The sequence below is a fragment of the Onychostruthus taczanowskii genome, unplaced genomic scaffold (assembly GCF_017590055.1).
Source record: "Onychostruthus taczanowskii isolate IOZ18803 unplaced genomic scaffold, ASM1759005v1 scaffold8, whole genome shotgun sequence".
Taxonomy (NCBI): domain Eukaryota; kingdom Metazoa; phylum Chordata; class Aves; order Passeriformes; family Passeridae; genus Onychostruthus; species Onychostruthus taczanowskii.
In genome coordinates this window covers 6,610,939-6,638,060 of record NW_024505892.1, presented here as the reverse complement: position 1 = coordinate 6,638,060, position 27,122 = coordinate 6,610,939, and the positions used below count along the sequence as shown (strand labels likewise).

Below are 27,122 nucleotides of genomic sequence, written 5' to 3'. Positions count from 1 at the left end.
TTGGGTCACTCTGATGACTAAACAAATCCTTGCTAACAGGCAAAGCCTTGGAGTCTTTTGAAGGAAATCTCAACCTTTACCAATGATTGTGAAAATTGGATATGCATCAAGTCAGAACGGGTACAAATGTCTTTGAAAACTGGACCTTTTTTCTCATTCATTAGACCATTCCCTCTTTTCTGTTCTTATTTAAAGACCTATATGAAGTAAACAAAGCAAAATAAAAGGTGACTGCTAGACACCAATTTCCATATTTCCCTCACCTGCTAAAAATAATTCCCTTTGTTTTTGTGGATTTTCAGTAGACTGCATTGTAAAGAAATTTTTCATTCCCTCAGGTAAATAAAAGAAAAAGGAGGGAAAAGTAAAATGAAAGTACAAAATATATTTAGATATTTATTTTGGCTTTTACATTTTGACAGATAAGTAGAAAAGGAGAGAAGAACACAGTATTTTTTTGCTTAAATTTGATTTCAGTTTGTGAGAGATTTTAATCCTAAAACTGATTTCTTTGTTATGTTTGAAACTTTGGATCAAATTTTTGTTCCTACAAGGATTTAGGGGGAGGTTTTGAAGGGAGCTGCACTACATTCTGCCAGAACAGAGATCTAGTAGTTTTAAGATAACATCTGAACTGCAGAATATTTAAACAGATGCTTTGCTGTAAACCAGTGGGATCACCAAAATAGGCAGAGGGAAGTAAAGTAGGCTCTGAAGTATAAGGTAGGGTTGAGAGGAGGTTACTCCGTGATCCTCCCAGACATATTGCACAGAAACAGACAAGTAAATCCAGTAACTAGGGAGAATGGGTAAGATTACGTTAGTAAACTTTGTGCGGCTTTCATTTTGATTGAAAAATTATCCTTATTGAGCACCTACAGTGCCTCAACTTAGAGTTTTGCTAGCTCTTTACAAGCTGTGTTTACAAACTGGCATCTATGTATTTTACCTGCTGCTTTTGAATCTTGAAGAGGAGACAGATGCCAGGGGATGTATTCGGGGATGGAATGCTGAGGGATGGAGGACTAGAGTAAGCATATTTTATGGAGTAAAACTGTCATTATTATATTTTCAAATTACATGCTAATATTGTTTAGAGTGATCTAATACCTTATGCTCACACAACTTTATGCTATTTTAGTATGTTTTCCTTTAAAATGACTGCACATTGTACAGTAAGGTCAGAAACCCCATTTATGATTGACCCTTGTCAGTTCAAGTTGTCCAAACTGTGCACAACCAAGTAATTTCTCTGTTCATTTGTTTTAATTGCTGGGCAAACTTCTGAGGGGAGAGAGTAGTAAATTACTCAGAGATTGTCTTTTCATGTGCAGCACATCTTCTGAAGCACATTGCTGTCAAATCACTGTCTCCTAGGCAGACAGTATAGGTTGTAGATTAACTGTGTCATATGTAGAGGGATAGCTGAACTGCATCTGTGCTTATTCCTCACCCAGAAGCATGAGGGAGCGTGTTGCTCGTGTGCTTCAGGTGACTCTTTAAGAGGGTCAGGATGTAGCAAGACATAATTTTGGAGACAGTACTGAGCAAATGTATTTTCTTTGCTGCTCAGTGCTGTTTCAGGTCAACGCAAGCTCTGGATTTTTGTGCTGTGACATAAAGAGAAGCACCACTCCTCCCTTTTCCTCCTGCTGCATCCTCTCTTTGTATTCTTGTGGCATGATTTCCATTTGATTTTAATAACCTGAAATTTTGTTGTATTTGGGCTGTCCTGTACCTTTTTTCCCCATTATTATCCTGGACAGTACAGTCCAACCAAGACAAAATTCCCCAGCCTCCACCCCTGCTAAGCCTAGAGCCCTGAGCCAACTCATTGGGTTGTACCAGCTGACCAGTAGATCTAAGAAGGTGAATTTATGGAGTGGGGAGGGCAAGAAAAAGCCCTTGATCTGACTGTTTTCTTTACTTTTCTTTCCTTAACAGGAAACCAAAACTCAGTGTGTTCGAATAGCTACAAAAGGTAAGAGGTTCGTCCCCGCACACAAGGTAGCTTTTTAAATGAATCGTGGTGCTGCTATTAAAGGTTCAAAGCAAAGCCAGTACTATCCCTCTATTTTGAAGCACTCAATTGTGTTAAAATGTAATGGTCTGCTGCTTTTTATTCTTTGGTATTGAGCCAAGAGAGTACTGTTCTAGCAATACACAGAATTTCGATAAAATAAGGACGCCTCTTTATTCCTCCTTTCTGTCTATGGCTTTCAAGATCTACTTTTAGAGTGCAGGCAGCAGATAGACAGACAGGAGTGCACATGGGCAAACTGTCTGTTAGACTAACAATTATTTTCAAGCAGGGGTGGAAATTATTTAAATGAAGGACATGACAGTTAATTTTCCTAAGTAGGAGCTCCAGTGTTAGCGAGACGTCGGGGAGGGTTGATTTGAGCAAAGCTTCTCTCTGACAGTGAGTTGCAGGACTAAGGCTGACTGCATAGCTGGGAGTATAAATCATGTTGACCCCATATACAGCAGGTTAATCACATACTGATCACTCAAAAACGTTGTTTCATCTTCAAATGAGGACTTAGTTGTTCTGTTTATTGTTATCTCTTGCTTTGGCTGTATTTATAACCATTTGTTTTGGTGGCTTGATTGTGCCGACATGAGAGTTGTTTGATAAACTCTGGCAGCTAAACAAGCAAGGAGCTTACAAATGCCCAAAGAGTCTTCTGCAGAGGCCCAGCACTTATGTTGTCTCTTTCTAATTGCATATTGATATTCAGCATTAAAACAACTTTAGATAGGAGGAATCAGGTATTAATGTACTGCAGAGGCACATCAGCCCCATTTTTTTCAATAACTTCCCTCAATTTAAATCTTGTTGAAATGAAAAGGTGATGTCTCTAATGAGATGGTAGCAATCAAATGTTTTCTTGAGAAATCAGAAAAAAAATGTACTTCTTAAGATGTGTTAGCATTTTCATCAAGTGAGGTAAGCTAATATAAACTGGAAATTAAAACCATGAGCTAAGTCTGTTGTAAAAAGTATGTCAGCATTATGTTTCTTATGTTTACCTGGCAATATTAAATGTTTGAATTAAAATATATTTGCATAAGTAAATATTTATGTACCAAAAGCATGTAGTATTTGGGTCTAGGGAGGGTTTTGAAAGGCTCAGAAATAACTTAAAGTATTGCAGGACTGTGGAAGAGGAAAACAATGGTCTCTCTCATAATAAATTTTCTGGATAGTAATAATAAAACAGGAAGGGAATTCACCTGTCATATGAGGAAATTATTTTTTGCTTAACCACATGCATTACCCCACTCTCAAAGGAATGTTCGTGGTAGCAAGAGACCTCTTGGTGGTTGCTTGTACACCTTCCTTCCTCTGCTGCAACAGCCACATTCCCCCTGATGGCTGTAGTCTGAAAGAAAGGCAGAATAAGTATGAGGTTTCTTACCTTTGTGCCTTATATATTGCCCTTGACACTCTGATTGAAGGCAAGTAATACCATGGTATGTTGTATTCGAAGAAAAGTATACTTAAGAATACTTTTAAGTACTGGTCTATGTATATGCTCATCTGGTTACCCTGATTTGTTTGTTGATTTGTTTGTTTGAGTTGATGTAGTGTGTAAGATCACATTGAGTTGTTGGTGTAGGAGATGTCTGGTTACATTTGTGATATTTTAATAGGGAAAAAGGGAGCGTCTCACCTTACCTAATGCAGTCCAGTAAAGCGAACATACCTGTTTAAAATCTGGGAAATTGTCTAAACTATGTATTCCATTATAAATGTAGTGTGTAGTTCTGTGTCATCTCCTGTGACTTCAAGCAGCCTAGAGGTGGCCAAACTCAATTTTGTCTTGAATGTGTTGAAAAGACATTAAAAATTTTAAAAAGCTGTGGTGGAAGGGAGTAGAGAGGAACAACATAAAAGGTGCACATTAAGACAAAATCTCCTTGGTAATGAAGTTCAGTATTACCAGCAATGTTACTTTCTTACTTCTATCTTGTTCAAGGATCTGATTTATCTACTGTGAATTTTCACACCAATAAGACATAAAGATGGAAAAAATATGACAGCAATGTGCTGGAGAAATTAATCCCTGACTAAATTTTTTTGGACAATTCCCTAGCAGCATGCTTTACATGTATTTTAATGCATTATGGCTTTCACCCATATGATTTCCAAGGTTGCCTTTTGCCTTTGGGAATTGATGGAATACTTTGTTTATTGGAGTTAAACTAATGACAGCCAACAAATTTAAATTAAAGCATTTGTAGTTTTTTGGTCTGTATGTTCCAGGTGCAGTGCTGTCATGTGCTCCTGATAACAAGTGCACTGAAGTGTCAGGTCATCTAAAAGTTGGTGCCAAATCATGACTAAAGTATGTTGCTGCTCCTTCTTGGTGTGCCTTGAAAAAATGCTTTTGAGTAAACAGAGAGACATACTAATGCCTGGTGTGTTGAAATACACTGAGTTAATTTTTCATGGTAGAAAATACTGGAGCAGCACCTGTTTAAAAAGCAGCTTCCTGAGAAGTTCCTGTGTACTTGCAGCTGAAGGATGAATGCCAGTGATTCTTTGACGGCCCTTAATTAGACTAACAGCAAGACTGCCCCTTTTTCTAGGCACCTACTTCCATGGCACTTGTGGGAGCTTAATGATTAGCTTTTGCCCTTCTGCACAGTGGCGTGAATTGGCCAGGCTGAGTTATTAGATGTTATGAGGGAGTATGAAAAGTTACAGACATGTACACAGTCCGTTCACATAAGCTTTGATTCTTGAGGAAATCAAGTTGAAACAATGTTAAAAATAACTCCTTGTACCACAGGTGGTGAGTACAACATACCCAAAGCACCACTTCCAGTTACAGATGTAGCCCAGAAAATATATTAACTGAACAATTTTAATTCCTTGGACACTTTTAACAAATACTGCCTTCTTCTGTTAAGCTGAATCCCCTTCTCATCCTGAAACTCTTGGTAACCAATGATCAGTGTATTTTTTTTCCCCTAATAACATTGAATTGTTCTATACCTTGTTAATTTTTAAATCTAGATAGTAGGATTACCCAGTCACTAATAATCTGGTTTCCCACACATAGTAAGTGAAGAAAGATATTAAAAAAAAAAATCTTGTTTTCTGAAGAGCAGAGAAGAGTGCAGAGGCTGAGATAACAGGTGAGATATTCAGTAGGAATAGAAAGACGGAGTTAGGAAATATGTGTTATTTGATTAAAAAATATCTGTTATATATAATTTCCTAAAGAAAGACTTGAACTTCCTAATAGCAGCTTAGTAAGGCAGATTTCAACTGTGGAATCATAGAACTGTTAAGGCTGGAAAGACCCCTAAGATCACCAAGTCCAACCATCAGCCTAGCCACCATATTCACCACCAAACCGTATCCACAGGGGCCATACCCACGTTTTTGGAATGTTTCCAGGGACCATTGAGTAATTCATAGCATGCACATAAGAGAATGAATGCATGATAACCAAACCTGCCTAACCAAAGTATTGATAAACTGAAGGAAATAGAAGGTGTGTGCACTTCAGAGTAATAGATGATGTTGGTGACTGATCTGTCATATCCTGGAGATGAGTTTGACTGTGTGAAACTTTAAATGGATTTCCACTCACACAAGACATCAGCATTGCATTTTACGGTCTAAAATGTTACCAACTGCTAAGGGAGTGAAACTGGACTAACATGGTCAGAGAAGAGTGATGCTTCAAATTATTTGCCATATAAATATACATTTAAGAGGACAGAAGGGACAGCAGAGTTGTTATTAAGCAGAGTACATGAAGCTGACATTTTTGACAGTTCTCAGGCTGCCAAGTTTGAGGCTAACACTGATTCATGTGTATTCTTTAGTTTTGCTTAGTGGGCTGGAGAAAAATATTGAAAATTTAATTAGAAGACATCTACTGTGGCAGTAAATAAAGAAGTGGTGGGCCTGGCAGCTCTATCACAAAGTAGTTAGAAAAAATAAATGAAGTCCAGTGTTTCTCAGTCCGCTTTTAAAACAAGAACTTCATCAATTCCAACCTTATTTTCCCTTGTGGTTTTCATTTGTGTTATTAGTTCAGACAGTATAGAACCTCTCTATCTCTATGCATGTTTGATTCATACAGATGGAAGAAAATGCCATTTGAGATGATGCGCATCTGGAAGTAATTGTGAAATGGCAGAAAATTACTTTTTAATCTGATTTGAGGAATAAAGAGGTCTGGGTGGTAACATTTCAACTCCAAGTGTGCATTTAGTCCACCATCTTTACTGCTCTGAATTCATTCCCACAGCAGTTGGGGATTGATCCAAAGGCCTTTGATGTCAATTGGAGTCCTTCCACTGACATTAATGTGCTTTGGATTAGGTCTTTAGAAGTCATAAATCTGTCTAGACAATAATTATTTCCTTGAAATTGCTCCTGATGATGTTTCTGCTCTTAGGGAAATTTGTGAAAGTCAAATCACCTCCTGTTGCAGGATGCTCAAAAATGTCTGTTACCAATTAATGCACAAATGAAGAGAATATGTCAGATGCTAAATGTATCTGAAAGGAATTTTCTTCACTGTTGTTTTTGTGTTTGGATCAATGCTGCTACAATGACTTTGAGCTGTACCATCACAATAGGAACTGGAGACCCAAGTGGCAATATAAACATAAAGAAGAATGCAGGTGTTTCATAAGTCACATCATTTTTTTTTCACTCATTCATAGGAAAAGCATTTAATATGTTTAAACTCCAGTGGTCTTTTGCATAATGTCTTTTATCACACAAAGAGGAGAATTTAGTTGACTTGCTGAGCTTTCCAAAGGTGAAAACAGAACACTGGCATGGCATATTTTTCTCTTTTGTATATGAAATTGCAGTAGCTCACCAAGCAACCACATCTGCTAGTTCTGATAAGTAATACCTTTGCTTGTAAATAAAAAATTGTGTGATCCCTTGATGGAATATTTGATGATGGTTATTAAAAGAAACAGTTAAGTGAGGGACACCTCTAGACACAAAACCTGTAATATGAGTATTTTCATGTATGCACAAAGATCAAAATCTTAGTGTCCTTAAAGATTTCCTAAAGAATGAGAATTTTAGAAGTAAGAATTCGGGTAGAGTATTCTAGTTTATATTTAAATATTAGAGGAAGAATGTTGATAGATTACAAGGATCAGCATATATTGCCATATTTTTTTATGCCTGGTTTATTAGATCTCTTCACCTATTCCAAATATTATTTCATTAATCAGAATGTGGGCATTGAGTGTTTTGCATCCATTGCAGAGAATATGGAGACATAAAGCTAGAAATCAAGAGTTTTTACAAAGTTCATTAGATTTTTAACTGCAATTGAGAATCCTTCATTCTGCATATAAGAGATGTGCATTTAAAAGTACCCTTTGCTAATACTGCTGGGTGCAGGGGTATATTTCAGCTCCTCTTTTCTTACTGTTCTTTCACCATCTCTCATTTGTCTTTTCTACTTTTACCTTTCGGTAATTGTAAAATTACAAGTGTTTAGAAAAGGTAAACTATCATCCCCTGATAGGACTGGTCACATTAACCCCTTTTCACACAGGCAGCCTGTGTACACTTTCATTTTCTATTGTGATTAACTCTACCATTGGCTGAAATGGCCTCTTGCAATGCCTCAAGTTGAAGAGTGTGTGGGGCAGATCAGGCAGAGATTGCTGCCTCTGTCAGCCTGTCACAGGCATCTCATGTGCATGTTCAGCCTCAGAGAGACAAGAATTTGGCTCATGTGTGCTGTAATGAAGAGTAGCCCTTTGAAGGGACAGCACTGTTTTCAAGAAAAAAGAAAAGGGTCTATAGGAATTATAAATTGTGTTTATATACACACAGTACTCTTCAGCCAGAATGACACTTTCTTTTCATTGGCAAGCACAGACAGAATGCAATACCTTACCACAGAGGAAGTAATCTTTACAATTATTCATTCTTGCATTAACAGCTGGCTAACACTGAGATATTCTGAATAGAAGACAAAATATATTTGAGCAGTAAGGCTGCTCACACTGCACCTGGACAGGAAGGACACAGGAGCATTATATCAGAAAAGAATGGTGCACAAAGAACACAGAAGAAATTCAGCAACATCTAAATCAGAAATGTGCTAATTTACTTTCATGAATACAGTTTAAGACCCTGAAATCAGTGTCACTGTGTTTCTCTGCATCTAATTGAACACTTTTAACTAAGTGGAAAGAAGTCCCACCTTTTGTTTTCGTGAATTTTACAAAGGCTTATTAAACTATGTGCATGTCATCTCTGCCAGAACTCTAAGTTAAATTCTACAGAAAGTCATCTAGAAACAAGGAGCAGCATTGCCAAGTGTAGTAGCACTTCCTAAACACTCCAATGTGTTGCAGAGCAAGTCAGTATGGTCGATTGGACCTGCTGCCAAATTATTCGAATACAGAGACTGATGCTTTGTCAGCTGCATAAGGAGACGATGGCACTGAAGTTCAGGAGCTCACGCTGCTTTTTGCTCTAGTGGGAAGTTGTGTACTAACCAGGATATTTTTGGAAAGATGCCAGCTGGAAGGGTTTGCAAATGGATCTTGTAGGCAGGATGATCTTTTCTAGAAATAACGTGGTTATCACACATCTGTCTGTCACAGAAGGAAGTAGTTACAGGCAGTGTTAAAGCAATTTTTGTGGCCAGGTGAATTCAAAGTATAGGGAACAGAATTACAATCCTGTGTGTGGTTTACAATGCTGTCAACTTAGGAAGTGTCTGGAGGCTTTTGTGCGAATTCAGCAGTTTGGAAAGGACTGGGAATATATTGCATGCTGCACAGTGAGGAAGGTTCTTGATCAGGACGTACTTCCAGAACCCTTTACTGTCAAAGAGGTCACAAAATACATTGCATTCTTTGACACTCCCGTTTAACATCTGCTTTGTTAACAGGAAAGATAACCACATTCAGTATCCCATAGATGCCAGAATATTTAACTGAACATTAAATCAGAGGTCCCATATGTCCTAACTTGTGTTACTTGCTCTTTGCTGATGACTGAGTGTTGGTTACTCAAACATATATAAGCAGACTACATATTATTGACTGTTTCAGCCCTTCTGCCAAGAGGTTGGCCAGGCCATTAGTACAGGGGGAAAAGAGGTCCTGCTCTAACCTTGCTGTGGTGGAAAATATCCTGAGGCAGTAGTCTGTGCTGATGCTACACTACTGAAATTTGTGAGACCAGCAATGCTACTTCACTAGCATACTTTTTTCAAAACACCAGAGTTAATAGCAAAGGCATACATGGAAAAGCAAAAGCCAATAAAGTATTTAGGATGTTAAAGCAGCATGTCTGAAATAAAGAGGCATCTGGGGTTCAAATAAAAGTAAATATCTATTGTACATTAGTTGCCGTCACTCTGTGTATGGCTACAAAACTTAGGACAATTTTTCATCTCCACATCTAGTATCCAAACCATTTCTGACGCACTGTTCTCATGCCCTTCCTGCCATAAAACTGCAGGATATTGCCCTGAATGATGCTTTCCTAAATTGCTGTCACACTGTCAGCACTGAAGCAAAATTATAGGACATCCAGTTATGCCAGACCTTCTTCTTATGTTGGAAAACAGATTGCCCAAAACTGGGCAGTTGAAATGCAGAGTGAAATGAGAAGCTCAGAGGCAGAATAATGAGGTGGCTAATGGGTAAGTTTAAGGCAAATCCTCAATTATGTGTAATCATTTTCACAGTATGGGAAATTAAATCTGAAGATTTCCTGCTCTGGTGAAGAATGCATACTTATGCCATCATAACATTAAAATAAAATTAGAATGGAAGTGTATAGTAAAAGTGAATATGGTAGCAAAAAGGTTACATCTGCACACTTCACAGAATCATGAAAATGTGAGTCTTCCTGGGACAATGAAACCAGGTCCTCATATACTGATGGAAAACAGGAGTCACAATCATTCTTTCCATCCCTCGTACTACTGTGTTCCCGAATTTGCCATTTCTCTGGGCTCAAGAATGATGCATCCTAATGAATAAGAAATCTGCCAAAGGGAGCAAGAGACCTGCATGGGAGACTAAAGGACTCCTGTCATTATTCAAACATAAGCAGAAAATACACAGGAGATGGAAAAATGATCAGGCTACTTGGAATGAATATAGAGAGGCTGTCTGAGTAAATTGAAATGAAACAAGGAAGGCCAAGGCCAAGGAATTAAATCTGGTCAAGGGTGTTAAAGACAACAAGAAGGGCTAGGCCACTCATTATCATCTTTGAAAGGTCGTGAAGATCACAAGAGGTACCTGAGGACTGGAAGAAAGTAAATGTCATCCTAGTCTTCAAAAAGGGCACGGAGGAGGACCCAAGGAAGTACTGTCTAGTCAGCTTCACCTCAATTCCTAGAAAGGTGATGGAACATCTCATTCTGGAGACCTCTCCACATGAATGACAAGAAGATGAATGATCAGGAGTAGTAAACATGGATTCACTAAAGGTAAATCATGTTTGACCAACCTTCTACAATGAAACAACTACCTTCATGGTTAAGGGGAGAGCAATAGATATTAGGAGAGAGCAGCAAATATTACCTGCCTCGACACTGTCTCACAATATACTCAGTGGGAAACTCAGGAAGTGTGGACTGGATGAGTGGACAGTGATGTGGATTGAGAACTGTCTGAATGGCAGATTCCAGAGGGTTGTAATCAGTGGCACAGGGTTCAGTTGGAGACCCCCAAGGTTCTATAGTGGGCTCAGATTGCACTAGATGACAGTGTCCCTTCACTGGGATACTCTTCTGATATAAAGATATATATCCTGGTTGTACGTCTTATTCTTGGGATCGTTAGGTAATGACAGAAAAATCAAATTGTTGGCCAGAACCATTGAAAGATATTTTACTGCTATATCCATGCTTTTAACAACAGATAAAAGCATGGATATGGCATGTTACTTTTTCTGTAACAGAGAGAGAAGGGAAAGGATTCTACAATTGCTGTAATTGGCATTCAAATTGCCTCAACTTATGGAAGGCATTGATTTGCACAAGTACAGGCATTTTTTTCATGTGAATCTTAATTTTTACATACATTAACACCATCCAGATTCTGTGAATTTGCTTGTTTCATTAAGTTATTACAATAGAAAACCTGTAGAAAACCTTTGATCTGTTTCTTATTTCACAGATTTTGCTGCCTTGAGTCTGGCTTTTCTTTTTTGAAATGATGGTGCTGCATCCCCTAGAATTTTGTAAAAAAATTTATAAGGACTGGATATTCAACAGTAGTTGAATATCCAGTAGTTATTTTCTGCAAATGTAAACAGATTTTTTCACAGTTCTTTAGTGTTTCTCATTTCTGGTAGTTCATAAAGGTTTAATCCTGAAGGGCCTGTTATTATAGAATTATATTCTATATATAGTATATATAACACTACTCCAAAATTTCAAAATTCTGTAAGTTAGCTGCTGTTCTTCTTGAAATCATTGAACCATAATATATATACAGGGTTTTACACCCATGTGTTCATCTTTCATAGCACTTCCTTTTGTATGCCTGTGATAAAAAGGGTTATTATTCTTTGTCCTGGTTTAAAGGCTTTTAATGTACTGCACTGTGAAACCTGGGTACTGGGTGCTCAGTGAAACATCTAGAAGGAAGCTCTGTCCTCTATATCTCAAATGGGATCAAAGGTGAAAATTGCTGTATGTATTGCCTTTCCTACTCAGTCATTTACAGAAAATTCTGTTATACATATCAGATAAGAAGGTTGATTTTTTAGGTTACTCTTTTGAGTAATATATGTCTAAAGTCCCCATGAACGCAGTCAGACATTAACCATTGTGGTTAGATAGGGTTTTTGATCAGTAACCTGAACTGTGGAGTGCACCCTGGCTGCTACCAAATGCTTACATGTTTCAGCCTAGATCATGACGTACGCTGAGATGGGAAAGGCTACTGACTATTTGCAGCAGTCACTACATATTTGTAAATCTACCAAGTTCTCATTTAGCTCTTGAACATAATTTAGAAAACCTCCTTCTGTGATAGGTAATTGGCAGTTTAGTAACTGAGGGACCAGTCATGTTGTAAAAGATATGTAAGATGTCAGCCAACTGAATTGTGTCCCCAGGTGCCATATCTGCAGATTTTTTGAACACTTTCAGGGATGGTGATTCCACCGTTTCCCCCTAGGCACCCTGTTCCAATGCCTGACCACCTTTTCAGTGGATAAATTTTTCCCAATGCTCAATATAAGCCTCCCCCGGCACAAACTGAGGCCATTTTCTGTCATTTTGCCACTTGTTACCTGGGAGAAGAGACAACCCCCACCTCATTACAACTTCCTTTTAGGTAGTTGTAGAGAGTGATGGAGTCCCCCTGAGTCATCTTTTCTGCAGCCTAAAGAACCACAGCTCATTCAGCTGCTGCTCATGGAGAACTGAATTTCATTATATGCTTGTCCAAATATGAAAGCTGATAATTCGGTAGCCTTTGTATTAAAAGCATATTGCTTACTCAGCACAACTTATGAGATATCATCTTACTTAGCCAAATCAAATAGCTTTACTAATATAGATTTAATTCAAACAGAACTGTAGAGTTTTCTCAGTCTCAGGAAGTGAGTTTTTCAATTTATGCATCTAAAGTATTGAGCAACAGAAATTACAACTTCCTGGATGTGCCTTTAGTAGTGGTGAAATTTAGACGGTGAAATTCTATACCCACAAAACAGAACTGTCTGGAAATATTTTTCCCAATTGTTTCAGGAAGTACAAATATGACACTTTTTTTTTTTTTTTTTTTTTTTTTGAGTAACCCATTCAAGGAACTATTTAGATGAATGCAAACATGTACCTAGGTAGAACAATTTTCTTTGCTGGCGGAGGGGCGTGTGGTGCTTGAATAAATCAAAACATAATGTGATCAATGGTAGGCACATAGTGCTGTTGCACTGGACCTGAACCAGTTATCAGGTTTTTGCATGAACTAATGCCTATAGCTTGGAGGAGAAGAGGAACAGCTGGACAGGTGCTGCTGCTGCCTGAGCTTACAGTGAGAGTGTAGTGCCTTGCCTGCCACCAGCCAGCCCGTAGAGGTGGTGAGCTTGTTCAGTAGCACATTGTGCATAGCTGGGCCCACACCGTGAACCTGTCAGAGACATGACTGCAGGATGTAGCCCATGTCACTGCTGAGGTGGGGTCATACTGCCACAACAAGAGAGCCCTGATTCCTACAAAATTTGTTACAAATGAGGATGTCTCCCACATCTTATGATGAATAAGATGCTTGACTAATTTCTCAAAACTCTTAAGATCAAGTGACAGCTGCTTTTTATCTAATGGCAAGATTTCTTCAAATACAATTCCTTCCTCATTTGACTTGCTTGCTTGAACTTCTTGTCAAAGCAAAAGATATCAGCTGTACTGCATACTCCGTTCAGCCATGTATGGAAGCTTCTTGAGTCCTACCCAATGCTGAAGTATTTCATCAAGCCAAATTTTGTCATTGCCATAGCTGGAGATGATATAAGAAGAAATGTAGGATTAGCAACAAATTGTCTTAACATTAGTTAGGCTAAAGGGGAAATACAATCATGTAGAATAAGCTGACTGTATGTCTTTCATCTTTTTCTCTTCCTTCTCAAGATGTAGCTACTTAAGGTAGTTAGAACCAATTTATACTGTGGTATAAGTGTTTGAGACAGAAGCATAAATAAAACATCCCTAAACTGGAAGCTAAGTACTGATATAATATACATTTCTTTTGTCAGCTTTGAAACTGGCTATTGTGTTTTAAATTCATTTTTTATGAGAGCAGATACTCTCAATTATTGTTGTACTCTGCTTGTGTTTGTGTCACATTCGTGTTGTGAACTTGTAATTTTTGACTCCTTATTGTCTAACTAGCTGTTTTACAGCAAAGAGAAAAAAAATTATCACCCTAATGAACACTATCCAGTTCTCTATCTGTAAGCATGATGGCTGCCTTGTAATATTTACAGTCCCACAACATATTTTTATCTTGGTTAACTTGGTTGTTTTTCTGGTTTGGAGTAGGACACTTGCAATAATGCATTGTTTCATGTTTTTGCTGAGGCCTTTCCACTGTCTCTTCCATTTTATTATTAGTACTGGCCAGTTTAATGTAAGGTATTTTAACTTTTTTGGTGGGAGTTCTTTATTGAAGAGAAATGTTTAGTTTCCATTGGGATATACAGCATTACCGAACCATGCCTGAGCTCTCTGAACAGTGTATCAGAGCTGCTTTTCTGCAAACAAGGTAATTAATTTCTTAAATTACATACTGAAATAAAAATTAATATTGTAAATTCAGTTTCAGCAAATAAACCATGGTGAATCAAAAAGTGTCAGGAGGCAAAACAAAATATGTGTTCTTGTACCTGAACAATTTGCTGTATTTTTTGAGGTGTCTTCCCGATTCAAGGCTGGATGCTGGATCTTGCCCCATCTCTCTGTGCAGCTGTAGATTTCTCTCTTGGAACTGGAAGTCTCATTAGGATCAGAGTAAGAGGTCTTTGTGGGGGAATCACTTTTCTCTGATTTTTTAACAATGGAAAAAGAGAAAGAATACAGATACTTTGTTTGTGTAGAGTGAACGTGGTTATTGCAGTCATGTGTATGTCGAACAAAAATTTGCATAATAACAATAACCGACAAACTTTCCTATGCTCTGAGGAGTTTTTTAATTTTAAAGTTTGGCTTTTATTTCACGTACTCAATTTCTCCACTCACATTTGACAATGTAATTATTAATAAATTCCCATGAGTAGTATTGAAGAAATATGCTGTCTTAGGGATATTTTAAGTTTTTCAAGACAAAAAGGGCTTGGTATCAGAATTATTATTGATTTCCAGTCACTGTAAAGTACACACACATCGCAATAAAGGTTAACTGCCTAGAAGAATGTAAAAGAGCAGCAACTTTAAGTAAAAAGAAACTCCATCTTAAAAAGAAATCAGACTAAAGTAAATGCAGTGAACTGCTTTCTTCGTGTCTGGAATGTTTTCTTCATATGGCTACTGTAAAAACAATGCTTTGTTTTGTTCTTTTTAATGCAGATGGGAACACATCAATATTTAATTTGACCATGAGTAATACATGTATTCCATTTAACCCCAAGTATATTTCGGACTTCGTATGTTTTTATAATGATGATGTGAATTTATAAATCCTTAATGCCCTTAATGCTGCCCATATGTTGTGTTGAAATCCTTAGGAATCTGTAAAAATAAAAGTCAAGAAGATCGTTTTGGGCTCCAAAAGCTGAAAACCAACCTAAGCCAGTCTAACAGCTAAAGATTTGTCAGCTGTATCCTAATGCTCCTAAACCTTTGGCAAAACAAATGTTGCCCTTGAGAACTTACCTCATTATATCTGGGCACTTTAAATCACTCTACAGAAATAATACAAAATAAAATGTTCTACTTCTAAATAGAAGGCATGATCCTGGCATCTGTGTTTCTGCCCCAAGTGCTGTCCTTCTGTGCCACAATCAGCATGAGCTTTCCTTAGATTTGTGCTTGTGGGCATATGGACAACTGGAAGTCATTTGGAGATGCCAGTTGTCCTCATTATTATCTTTTTCTTTTATCCTTATCCACTGTCAGTTGCTAAGGATAGTACAAATTTTACTTTGAAGCAGTATGCAGCCAAGATTACTTCATGTACATTTTTGTCTTAGAAGAAAAGGAGAAGAAAAGCCATTGTAAGGACTAGCATGAATATGTTTTTCACTAGCAGAGGATGATGGTGATTCTTCAGCAGGTAGAAGCGCTCTGTCTCAGGTTTTCACACACATTTGCCCAGTACCTGCTAAAGACTAGTCAGATTGAAGCACTCAGGCGTTCTCATCAGTTTACAAAGTTTTCATACCTATTTGAAACCCAAGACTTCTAAAAGCTACAAATCATTAGTAGTTTGGAGGCTACCCTGCCCATGGGACTTAGAATTTCTGCTTGTCATCCTATCTTTTGTTGATAGCCTTTTGTTAGCCGACAATTGCTTTCTTCTTTTCACACCAGCTATTCTTTTTGATATATTTTTTCCCATCCACTCATAGTAAACTGATGAAGCAGGACAGCATTATAATGAATTCCTGTTTGGTTAGGCAAAAGTTGGATTGTTGTGAGTAATCGAATTACTCCTCTGGAGACAGGATTTCTAAGTAAAGGGATGAGGTGAGGCGATTACAGCTGTAACCCTTACAAGCATAAAAAGATGTGTTATGCTAATCCTTTGTGAATGGGTTGAATTGAAAGTGAGGGAAATAAAAAGGAATGCTCTTGAAAGAAGAAGGGGGGTATGAAAGGACTACTGTGTCATTTATTCCCTTTTCATTCATTCTCACTTGCTATAGAGAAAAAAAATTGTAGCAAACTGGAGCATTTTACCTTTCAAGTCTGACATTCAAATAATTTAATCTTTAACTGCCTTAAATACTGTGTGAAAAAGATGAGGGGGTGGGAAGAGAGGTATAGCAAAAAAAAAAAAGTGTGAAAAAGTGCCAGTTAGTATAGGCTGCTTTTTGATTAAGGTTGCTAAACGTGGTATGACCTTATCTTACCTTGTTGTAAAAGCTGCAGAGTGAGGAAGGGGAAAAGAGACACTGTAGAAAGTAAGAGTTATGCCAAACATTACCTTTATCTGAAAACACTTATAGCTCAAGTGTGAGATCCTTGTTACCCCCAGGCTTGTTTATTTTCTGTTTCCACTCTTTCCACTGTTAAATAGAAGTGCTCTGTCTCAAATTAATACCTGAGAGGACTTTTAAAGGTTCAACTAGAAGGAGAGATGCAATGCCAATTACAGTGTAGTAACTAACTGAATAGAGTGTTATAAATATGTCTTGTTAATTTAATAAGAATTAACAAGAATAAGAAGAAATGGCTTGTTTTAAGACAATCAACCTGAATATAAATGGACAATAGTATAAGTAGCTTTGGGGTTTGAACAATTGAAACAATTTGGTTTGAACAATTTTCATTGTTGCTGGGGTTTTTTTTTTCTTTTCTGCATACTTTCTGGAGGGCAGAAAATTGACCCCAACCAGCATTTAAGCACCCACTCAGCGTCTCTGCTCACGAACAGAATGGGAAAGAGAATCAGAAGAGGGAAAGCAAGAAGACCTGTGAGCTAAGAATGATTTAGTAAGTGAAGAAAGGATTAATTTTTTATTTAAAAAAGGATACAAAGGCAGTCACTCACTACCTCCCACACTCAGTCCCCTACCCAGACCATCTCCAAGCTTTGGAAAAATTGAATTTCTAGTTTTTATTTGAGCATGACATCACATGACGGGATACCCCTTAGAGCAGTGTGAGAAATCAGGAAGCGTTGAAGCTGTGCAAGCACTGCTCAACAATAGCTAAAACAATGTTATCAACGGTGTTTTAGTCATGAATTGAAAGCATAGCACCCTAAAAACTCTAGTGAGGAAGGTTTATGTCAGCCAGACTTATCCTTACTCCATCCTGAGCCAAACAGATTCCTTAGCAATGCTTAGACTTTATGGTAATGCTTTTCAGCATATTATATTTCCACTGAGAAAGGAGGAATTTTCTGTAAAATTTCTTCCCATTTGTAGGTTTACAGTGATGATTCAAATTTGGTATTCTGAAGTTTCATATTAATGAAATTCTTCATTAGCTCTAAATTTGGGGAAAAGATACCCATGGGTACAGGGGAATGAATGCTTATTTTTTCCTGTCAGATACCTGAAACTAACTGGACTTTAAGAACAGGACCTTTATGAGAAAAGGAGAAAAATTCTAATTCCCAGAGTGTGCTACTTCACACTTGCATTTCCCCCAAATTCCTTGAGTTCAGCCTCCCTGAAAAATCTCTGTTTACTACTCTCTTACTGTTTTGCCTACATCCCTCTTGAAATTTTTAATGTATCAGCTAAGGTGAAAAGACTTCTTTTAACCTTAGAAATTATTCTCAAACCATTTCTGTTCATTTCATTGTGGCTGGAAGTACAAGGAGCCCTGTTTGAAGAGGGAGGGATAACCCAACTCTGAACCAAATTCAGCCTAAACTCAGCGGTAATCTTCCCTGATCCAGTGCTGAAGGCAGGAATGAAATCCAAGATGACATATTCTGTTACTAGAGTATTTGATGGGCCAAGCATGTGAGAAAGGTCTCTGCAACACTCTGAGCAGGAGTTCCTTAGAGTTGTTACCCACCTGCATCAGCACAGGCATAGTGGAAGTGCTATGGGAGGATATTTGGGTCTAATGGGGAAGTACATGACAGCATGGAGAGCTATTTCTTCTGGAGTTATAGATGAGAATTATTTGCCTTTTTCAAAAAAAATGTGTTTGAATTTGGCTGTTGCTGTCACTGGGTTTCCAATCAGCATTTGTAATTAAAAGTTCTTGAATATTAATGGTGCCTTTTGTCCTTGCCAAAAGTCAAGATTAGTGTAAGATGGTTCAATGTGATTAAACTTGTTTAGAATTTGCATTCACTAAGTGAACATTGTTAAGTCAATAAGCTGAGTGAGAATGAAATTTAGTGTATTGTTACTCAGTATAATATTTCATGTTTCTTAAAAGAGGCTTTGCAAATGTTCAATAAACAGTGGAAGTTGATATTATATAAAAAATATCTTCTGGTGAAAAAACTGATTTAATAAATACCTGCAATGTCTATGAATGTTTAATACGGCATTTTTTTTGTTAGTGTGCACAAATACATTTTGCTCGAAATGTCTGAAAATAAGACTTTTTTCCATATGATTCTGCTGGAAGTTTGGAGCAAATACATTTAACTAATTGATGAAAAATGTTTCAGTAAGTCTTGCTTTTCTGTAAACTGATAGTCCTTAAATTGGCATCTTTGTTCACTATGTTTCATGAAGCAAAAGAGAGAATCTTGAAATAAGGCTTTTCTTTTAGTAGTTTCCATTAAGAGTGATTGAATCACTCCTTTTTTGTCCATCCTGGCATAACCCCCTTGATTTCTGCAGAAGTCCTGCTCTCAAATGCATATGGAGATGTTTTATTTGCCAGGTCTCAAGAGAGTAACTGAATGTAAAGAATATTAAAAATATTTGAAGTAAAGTGGAATGTTTTTTTAGCTTGAAAAACCTGTTCACACTAGTTCACAATGATAGTAAAATTTTTTTGAAAAGTAAACAGACACTGAAATTTAGTCATTACTTTGCTTATCTTAAGACTTAATCTGATTTGGATTCTTTCATTTGGTCAGTAGAGGTTACTTTTATAGATAATTTCTTTAAGCTTAGGAAAAGGTATACAGGCTTAAAAACCTTTAAAGAAACATCAAGACTAAAAGCAGTGCAGTGTGAAGCAGGGGCAAAAGTAAGGGAAGGTTAAATGACAGGGTCTTAGTTTATATTTTCTGTGAAGTAGAAGGTAACACCATTTGCCTCATTTCAGTGATGTTGATTGGTTGTTTCTGTCTGCACAGTAAGAAAGAGGAAGGGATGTACTGATGTACTTGCTCCAGCTAAGGGTGAAGGCTTACTAGCAGTGACCCAAGGTATATATCACATGGAGGTTGATGTGTAAATGACTCCAAGCAGATTTGATAGTGCCTTTCAGTCATGATTCCTCGCACTGTTTACATTCCTGTTCCACCTATCTCACACAAAGGCAGACAATTTATGCAGAATGAATAGTAGTTTTCAGTGGTGGCAGCAAGTGTATCTGCATCTGGAGTTCCCATTGCTAACCAGCACAAGGAATGGACTTTCTAGAGTGTGTGAAGTAATGTCTGTAGCAGGTCTGGATTGTGACTTCGAAAAGAAGGAAAGAAATAGCTATCTCTTTCACTCTCAGAGATCCACATTTGGATTTGCTTCTCTTTTCATTGGCATCTATCTCTCAGATTCATGTAGCTAGGGATACAATTCCTGTCCAATATAAACCGACATTTTACAATCACAAATCAGTGATTTCATTTACATTTCTTACTTTTCTTTCTCAGCATTTTGTCCTGCTGAAGTATTTCAGTGACAGAAAAGGCTTTTATAGTTTTCTTATGAAGTTTAATGTAGTCCCAAGTTGTTTAATATTTGCTTCAGGAATACGTTATTGTTCCCCACTTTCTGTTTCTTAAATGCTTGAAATATGCAAACAGTTTTGTATTTAATTTTACTTTTTAAGTATTTGGTAGATAACAGGCGTGATCATATCAGATTGCATTATGTTTTCATGTAATACTTACTCTACTTATCATTACACCAGCATCAAGCAAGAGAAGGTCTTATCAGATATTGCCATTCCATTCATTGGCTAATGTATTTCCCAGGTGTACGTTTCTTTTCACATATTGGTTAAATTATGACAATTCATCTGATTTATGAGAGCTGTTCAAGCAATCTGAAAGTCATCTCCTGTGTTGGTGCTGTCTGAATATATGAGGGTGAATCCATCAACCCAAGCTTGACAGTTTTGTCCATCTCTCTCTAAGAAAGCTGATAGATAACATCGCTTGGGTTTTAAGCAATAAGAAGCTGAAGTGAACCATTGATTAAAGTCATATCAAGTCAGTCAATGAATAAAAACATTTTCCCCTTCCTTGAAAAGAAGAAAGGCCATTTTTGCCATGAATGGCCAGGAATACCTGCTTATAAATGGGAACTCACAGGGTGGAGTGGCCTGTGTGTTTCAAAATGCTATTCACATTTCTCAAAGGAACAATGTAAATGAGGTATATACAGATGTGTCTTAGCTTGTGTGCTCAACACTAGAGCACATTGTTTTAATATCCGTTGTTTAATAGAATCTTCATTCTCATTTTAAGATGCAAATTTGGTTTTGGTCATTGTTAGACATAGCTCAGGGCCTCAGTATAGATATTTCTGGCACCTCATCTGCAAGAGTTCTTGGCACTCCATCAGTTTAAGGTGATTTTCTCCTCCAAATCAGTCACATTTTAATCAGATCACAACTGACTGAAAACCCTAAAACCAGATTTAAAACATAAATACCAGAATAGTAATCTTCCTTGCTGATAATCCATTACATAAATCATAATACAATATTTGCATGTTATAGTTGGCTTTGTTTATTTTGATTTCTATGTGAATTTGAGGCTTTGTTAAATACATGGTTGGGATTTTTTCTTTTGCTACAATTGTATTTTCCTGGAGAAACTAGCTGAGAAAGCAGCAGCCCAAGGCATATCCAATACAGAGCAGGTAATTTCATCCTCTGGATAAAAACAACCAAGCACTCTATACCCATGTAAAACATCAGCAGCTGAGGGGGCACCAAAGTAATTTTCAAACTGATTCCTTTTCATTTTGCATACTGTACAGCCCATTACTACCTCTCCTAAAGCTCACTGTATTCTGCCAGAGTCTGTGCTTTGTGAAATTAAAAATTGCTTTTCCCTTTGCTTTATATGAACCAGTGTAACAGCACATATAAAAAGTTCATCTATCTTTAGTCATGGAAGTTCTCTATTACACCTGGTTCCCCATCACAGTCTTCTGTGAATATTTCCTCAAGTAATAGAAATAATAAAAAATCTCTTTATTTTTTTCAGATGAGGGAGGTTAATTGGAGTTTAAGATTTGGAGGCAACAAGACTTCAGTATTAAGGAAAAAAAATGTGAAAAAGTAGACCCAAAGGTTCAGAAAGTGGCAATACACTTTAAATCTTTTTTCTTGCAGTCATGTTTTGTCCTGTAGTCTGCAGGACTGCCATCTCTTCTTCATGCTTGAAAGTTTCTTTGACATTTTAATAATGTAGGAATATATAGACAGAGAGGCAATGACACAGTATGAAAGGCTTTTAATATCATTACAAGTCCTGATCTGAACTCAATAATCAATGGCAGTCAAGCCAGAGCTGTGATTATTGATGTGTTTTTCATACAGTTGTCATTGCATCAGCTGCATGTTGTTGCAGAGTCATTATGGTTGCATTTCTAGACGTCAGATGTGGTAAACAAGCCTGTGGACAGGCTCTTGACTTCTTACGCAGGGTTTAAGGCTTAGGCAACATATTTGGGTTGGAAATGTTGGTGTAGCAGAAGATGACAAAGCTTTTAGCCAGCTAAAGGCTGTTGCCCTCACGTCACAGCTGGTAGACTAGCACGGATAAGCACCACGGCTTTGGATGTTTCAGTCCAAAACCAGGTGGCTGAGCTTAAAGTGCTGACATAAGACCATTCAGATGTATTTGGATAAGCAGATTTGGGAGCAACTGCATAATTATGGTAATGGCTGAGATAGTACTTGCAGCCTGCTGTGATGTGCAGCTGGGTGATACCCTCCCACTGGTTTGGAAGAGGATATCTGCCTTTCCCTCATGCTCCCAGCCATCCAGCTGCTTAAGACACCTATTAGAGCTAAAAAGTTCCAGAGAACCTCAAGAGTTTTGACCCATGTAACTTTCTGTGAGTGGATGCTCTTCAGATGGGAAGGTTTTAAGAGGGAAAAAAAGTTTCTCTGCCATGGCTATCGCACTTCCAGTGCAGCTGTTTCCCAGCCAGCCCAGTGGACTCCTACAAACACCGCACCATGCCATTAAGGTATTGCAGAACTGAACAAGCTGTGAAAACTTTCTCTAAATGGAAGAATATAACTCTTGTGAAAGAAACCATCTCTTCTTCTTTCAGAAGAAAACATACATACGTATATATGTATATATATATGTGTGTGTGTATATATCTATATCTATATATGCTTTCACTCTATTTGAAAAAGTACCATATTTTACAGAAAAAAAATACTGAAGATTGGCAGTCATGACAGTAATAATCTGGGATACTAAGAACAGATGGGTGCTATTAAAGACTATATATAAACTATACATATATATATTTATATATATATGCTGTGTATAAGATTTAATCTATGCATGTTTGGAAAATCTAAGACATGTCCAAAGGAAGAATTAACCACTTGTTTTCTTGGAGGGTTTCTGTTTATTTTCTCACCTTTCACCATTCGGAATGGCAAAGAACAACTGATGGCTGCTACCAAAGGCTAGATTTGGTACTATAGAAGCTTTAATTTGTATGGGCTTGGTTTTTTTGAAATAATAAAAGGAAGGACTATTTCTGTTCTTCATTGCCTCTGTCTTTTGATTCCATCTACAATGTTATTAGCACTGCATTTGATGTATGAAAATTTTTCATCTCATATTCTGTATTTTGAGCTATCATTTCAGGTGAGAGTTTATGCTTTTCTGGTAGAGAAGAGTTAAGCTGTCCTTACTTCCTTCAGTGTAATTATACAGCTCTGCATTAACTCTGCAACTCCTACACTACCAGTAAATTCTCACTTGCAATTTTATAGTTGCTCAAATTAGCAGAAGTTATTCATAGAATGTTTTTTCCAATAAATATAGCAAAATGTAACTTCAGGCATTTGAGAGTAATATTTTTCCACATAAACCATGTCATATAAGTAATAATGATCATGATAATGTACTTTCTCTGCTAAACTTCTTAAATGCTATCTGGTGGAAAGATGAGGCATTTCGTATATTTGCTATCAAACATTGCTTTTTAAGTAATTTTCTTTTAAGAATTAATTCTGAGCTAACAAGCCATGTAGGACTCATTGTCAACACCAGGTAACTTTTTCAGTGCAGTGTCTTGCACAGTTGAAATTTTATAACATCAAGAGTGATTTTATCTTTAAAAACATACGTTTTTGAAGGGAGTTTGTTTAGAGTAAAGCTTGAAAGTTGATTGATTTGTAATGTAGCCAAACATTAACTTAACAAATGGTCTCATTAGCAAGAGGCTGACTACTTTTATATGTTCCCAGGAACAAATGCTGCAACAGGTGGAACAACAGGTCCAATGTGCTTATAAGGGAAATAATCACAGTGACCTTAAGAAATGGTAGCAGTCCCTCCAACAAGCAGGTTTTCAATGGCTTGTTGATGAGGTAGATCAGAGGATCATTCTTAGCCAATACCCCTTTCCAAAAAATCAGAAAGCAATAGTGATTTATATTCCATTGTTTCAGTCCAATACTTTACAGTATTATATGTGTTATGTATTTCTACATCCTTTTTTTTTACATACCCTTTTCAAGGTCTGTTAGTACACGTGCCATGAAAAAATTTTGTTTAAATTTTTAGACCTCTGCTTCCATATTGACTACTTAAAGAAACGCATCAAGCTGCTCAAGAAAGCCTTATTTTGAAATTTTTTTGGCAAGACACAGACAATTAACCAATTTAAAAAAAAAAAAAAGGTATTTATTTGAATTTTTACAATATTTCAAACATGCAGCTGTTACACTATGAGATTTGATGTTTTATAACAAGCATTTCATATGTCCAGTAGTTTATATTTTAGAAGATCTATAGGATTCTAAAACCTTATTAGGGTTAACATACAGATTAGGATTTTTTCAGGTAAATCTCCAGCCTTTGCACTGTTGTTGACAATTTTGAAACAATGACATGAAAGAGGACTTCAAAGATTGAAAAAACACAGTACCAAACCCCTGAAATATGGTATCCTGATTCCTTTCAAATATTTGTTATTTGTTTTGAAGCTAAGGCAGTCCAGAATGGGAGGGAAGAAAGAAATTGTGTCATGGATTTTCTGGTGTCAAGTAGACTAATGAATAGACTCAAATTTATCCACAGGTAAAACTCAACAACATAAGTTGTTCTGAATGTTTTAGAGTTGAAAGTTCCAAAGGCAACTCAGCCACCTGCACTTCATCATGGGCTGTGACCCGGAGGAGTCTCCGCTCTCTTGGGCCGTGATGTTGTGAGACGGGGACAGGCCATGTTCCTCTGACCATGTTTGCTTTGAGAGGTGCCATTTCAGAAGCCTTAGCCCACATGTTTATCTTGTGTCCTGTCCCAACTGAACTAGAAGCTGACAGTGTAACTTCAGTTTACACCTCTGTGTAAAATGCCTTGTCAGTGTTGCCATCTATATTGGCCCAGAGCTTTTTATGTCCTGGGGGCAGAGTTGCATCACTGAGCCAGCTCCCTTAGAGCTAACTTGGTTTATCTCTGCACAAACAGCTGTATTCTGGCAGAGGATAGCAGCCTGCAATTCAAAAGCTGTAAAACCTGTGGATTATGACATTCACTGAACATCATAATTCCCCATAACCAAATCCTATCATTGCCATAGTTTTAAAGCTAGTAAAGTGCCTGCAAAGTACACGGCTCCAGAAGTATGTCTTAGTGGCAAATGTAGTAGGACTACATAGATGGCACTAATTTTCTTTTTCAATGTGACCCATGGACAGCAGGGCAGAGTGTTGCAGGAACATTGTCTCCTCAGCATTGTTCCTGCTCTGGCTCTCCTCATTTGCTCATGTCCAAGGTTTCTCAGCTACTGAGGCAAAGAGATTCAGCACTTTTTTCACTTGATATGTCTGCATCTATTAAGGTAAACTCTTTGCTAATTGGTCATAAATTCATGGACATTACTGATTTCAGAGCCCTCATTAATTTTCATTTCAGACCGTTATAGCAGCAGAGGCTTGGTTCGCATGATTCTGTTTTCCTTACAGTTTCCTACCAAAGTAGTACCATCAATTAAGTGATCTGAAAGTCCTGGAGAGTTGTAGAGATGTGTTTGGTTTTTTTTTTAAATTGTATATGCCTTATCAAAGCAACATTTATCAACTTTTGAGAGGGCTTATCAACAACAGTCAGGAACTGGTCTTTTATACATAAATGTACATATTATACTGGAATTTCAGGTAGCATTATCATTATTGTAGGACAAGATATGCTGTACTAGACTGTTTAATTAATTAAAATGTATATAAATATTTATAAGCTACGTGTTCCTAATTTTAAAAGTATCCAGTAGCATAAGCTCAGGCTATTTTTCTGAATTATCTAAAAGCAGGATGTGTAACCTGTTTACTTGATACCATATTTGTATGCACAGCCAACTGTGAGTCTTCTACAGTTCCTTACACCATCCCAAATCTGACTAAAGAGTGGTTAGCTTGAAGCTGGTGTTTTGGTTTTTTTGGGGTTATATCATTTTGTCCATTTGAAGGCTTAACTTATAATACCACAAAGCTTTGGGGCCTTGAAGGCTCCTTCTGTTAGGCTCAGCTGGCAGCATCTGGTGGTGGTGACATCTCTCCCTTTTCCCCAGCAGGGGACACTCAGGATAAATTTGGCACAGTGTGTTGCAACGCAAATGTAAGACAGCAGATTTTATCTAAGCATCACCTCGCTACTGTCTCCTTTCAGGACAAGTTCAGGGAAGAGGCTGGTGGTGCCTGGGATCCCCCTTTTCACTGGAAGAGCCAGTGAAAAACTCTCTTCCTTGGAACAGTCATGAACCTGGTTACTATGGTGACAGGGATGACCTGACACTTCAGAGCACAGCTCAGGGAATCTCAATTTCTGTTCACAGTCATGTACAATTTTTCTTTCTAATAATGCCACCCTAAAAAATCTGTAATTTAGAATCCTGGAAGCAGCAGCTTAGATGGATCCAAACCCCAGTAGATTTCTGGCATGCCTTCATCTCTCAGAAGCTGCAGTCCAAGAGAGAAATTCTTTAGGAGCTTTAGGGAAGGGAGAATTGTGGAGATTCCTTTCCCACTAAATGTATCTTCATCTTTCGACTTGAGAAAGAAAAATCAGTAGTGATGTACCAAAGTGACCCATGTGAGGATATCTGTAAGACCTCATGAACCATGTACATACTCTGCTTGAACAAGTTGCACATTCTGTCCCCAGATCCCTGCAAATATACATTAAAATGTTTTCAGCAAATAGAATCAGCTCAGGCTTTTTTTAAAACTTAATACAGCTAAAAGTGGTTATGGATCTTCTCTCACTGAACTTGAATTTATTAATTACATTTCAGACTTATAAAAATTTCTTTAATTGCACGATGATTATCACTGTAGCAAAGCAGTAAAAAACCAAGACTGATGCAGGCAGAACAGTCTTTCTGGACAGATGATTAAAACACAGAGCAGACCAATCTAAAAAAAAAGGCAGAAAATCTCACCTGGTTTTCAACAAGCCCTTTTCTCAGGTCATAGACTGACATCTCCAGAGATACCTTCAGTTTCATTTGATGTTATCATGATGTTACCTTGTTGAACTCATTCAGATGTCATTCCTGGATTTAATTAAAAGTTTTTGAATGTCACATAATGAAAGTGCAGAACGGATTATCTTGAGCA

General features: G+C 37.4%; 1 protein-coding gene across 8 annotated transcripts in view; it reads left to right on the top strand.

Moving 5' to 3' along the window:
* The window catches only part of PTPRK (protein tyrosine phosphatase receptor type K), a 380,562-nt gene that overhangs the window by 309,986 nt on the left and 43,454 nt on the right, over positions 1-27,122 (top strand). For all 8 annotated transcript variants that reach the window (XM_041423851.1, XM_041423846.1, XM_041423844.1 and 5 more), the window contains exon 13: positions 1,945-1,981. In XM_041423851.1, the coding sequence (XP_041279785.1) occupies positions 1,945-1,981 (37 nt within the window). The remainder of the gene's footprint in view (positions 1-1,944; positions 1,982-27,122) is intronic.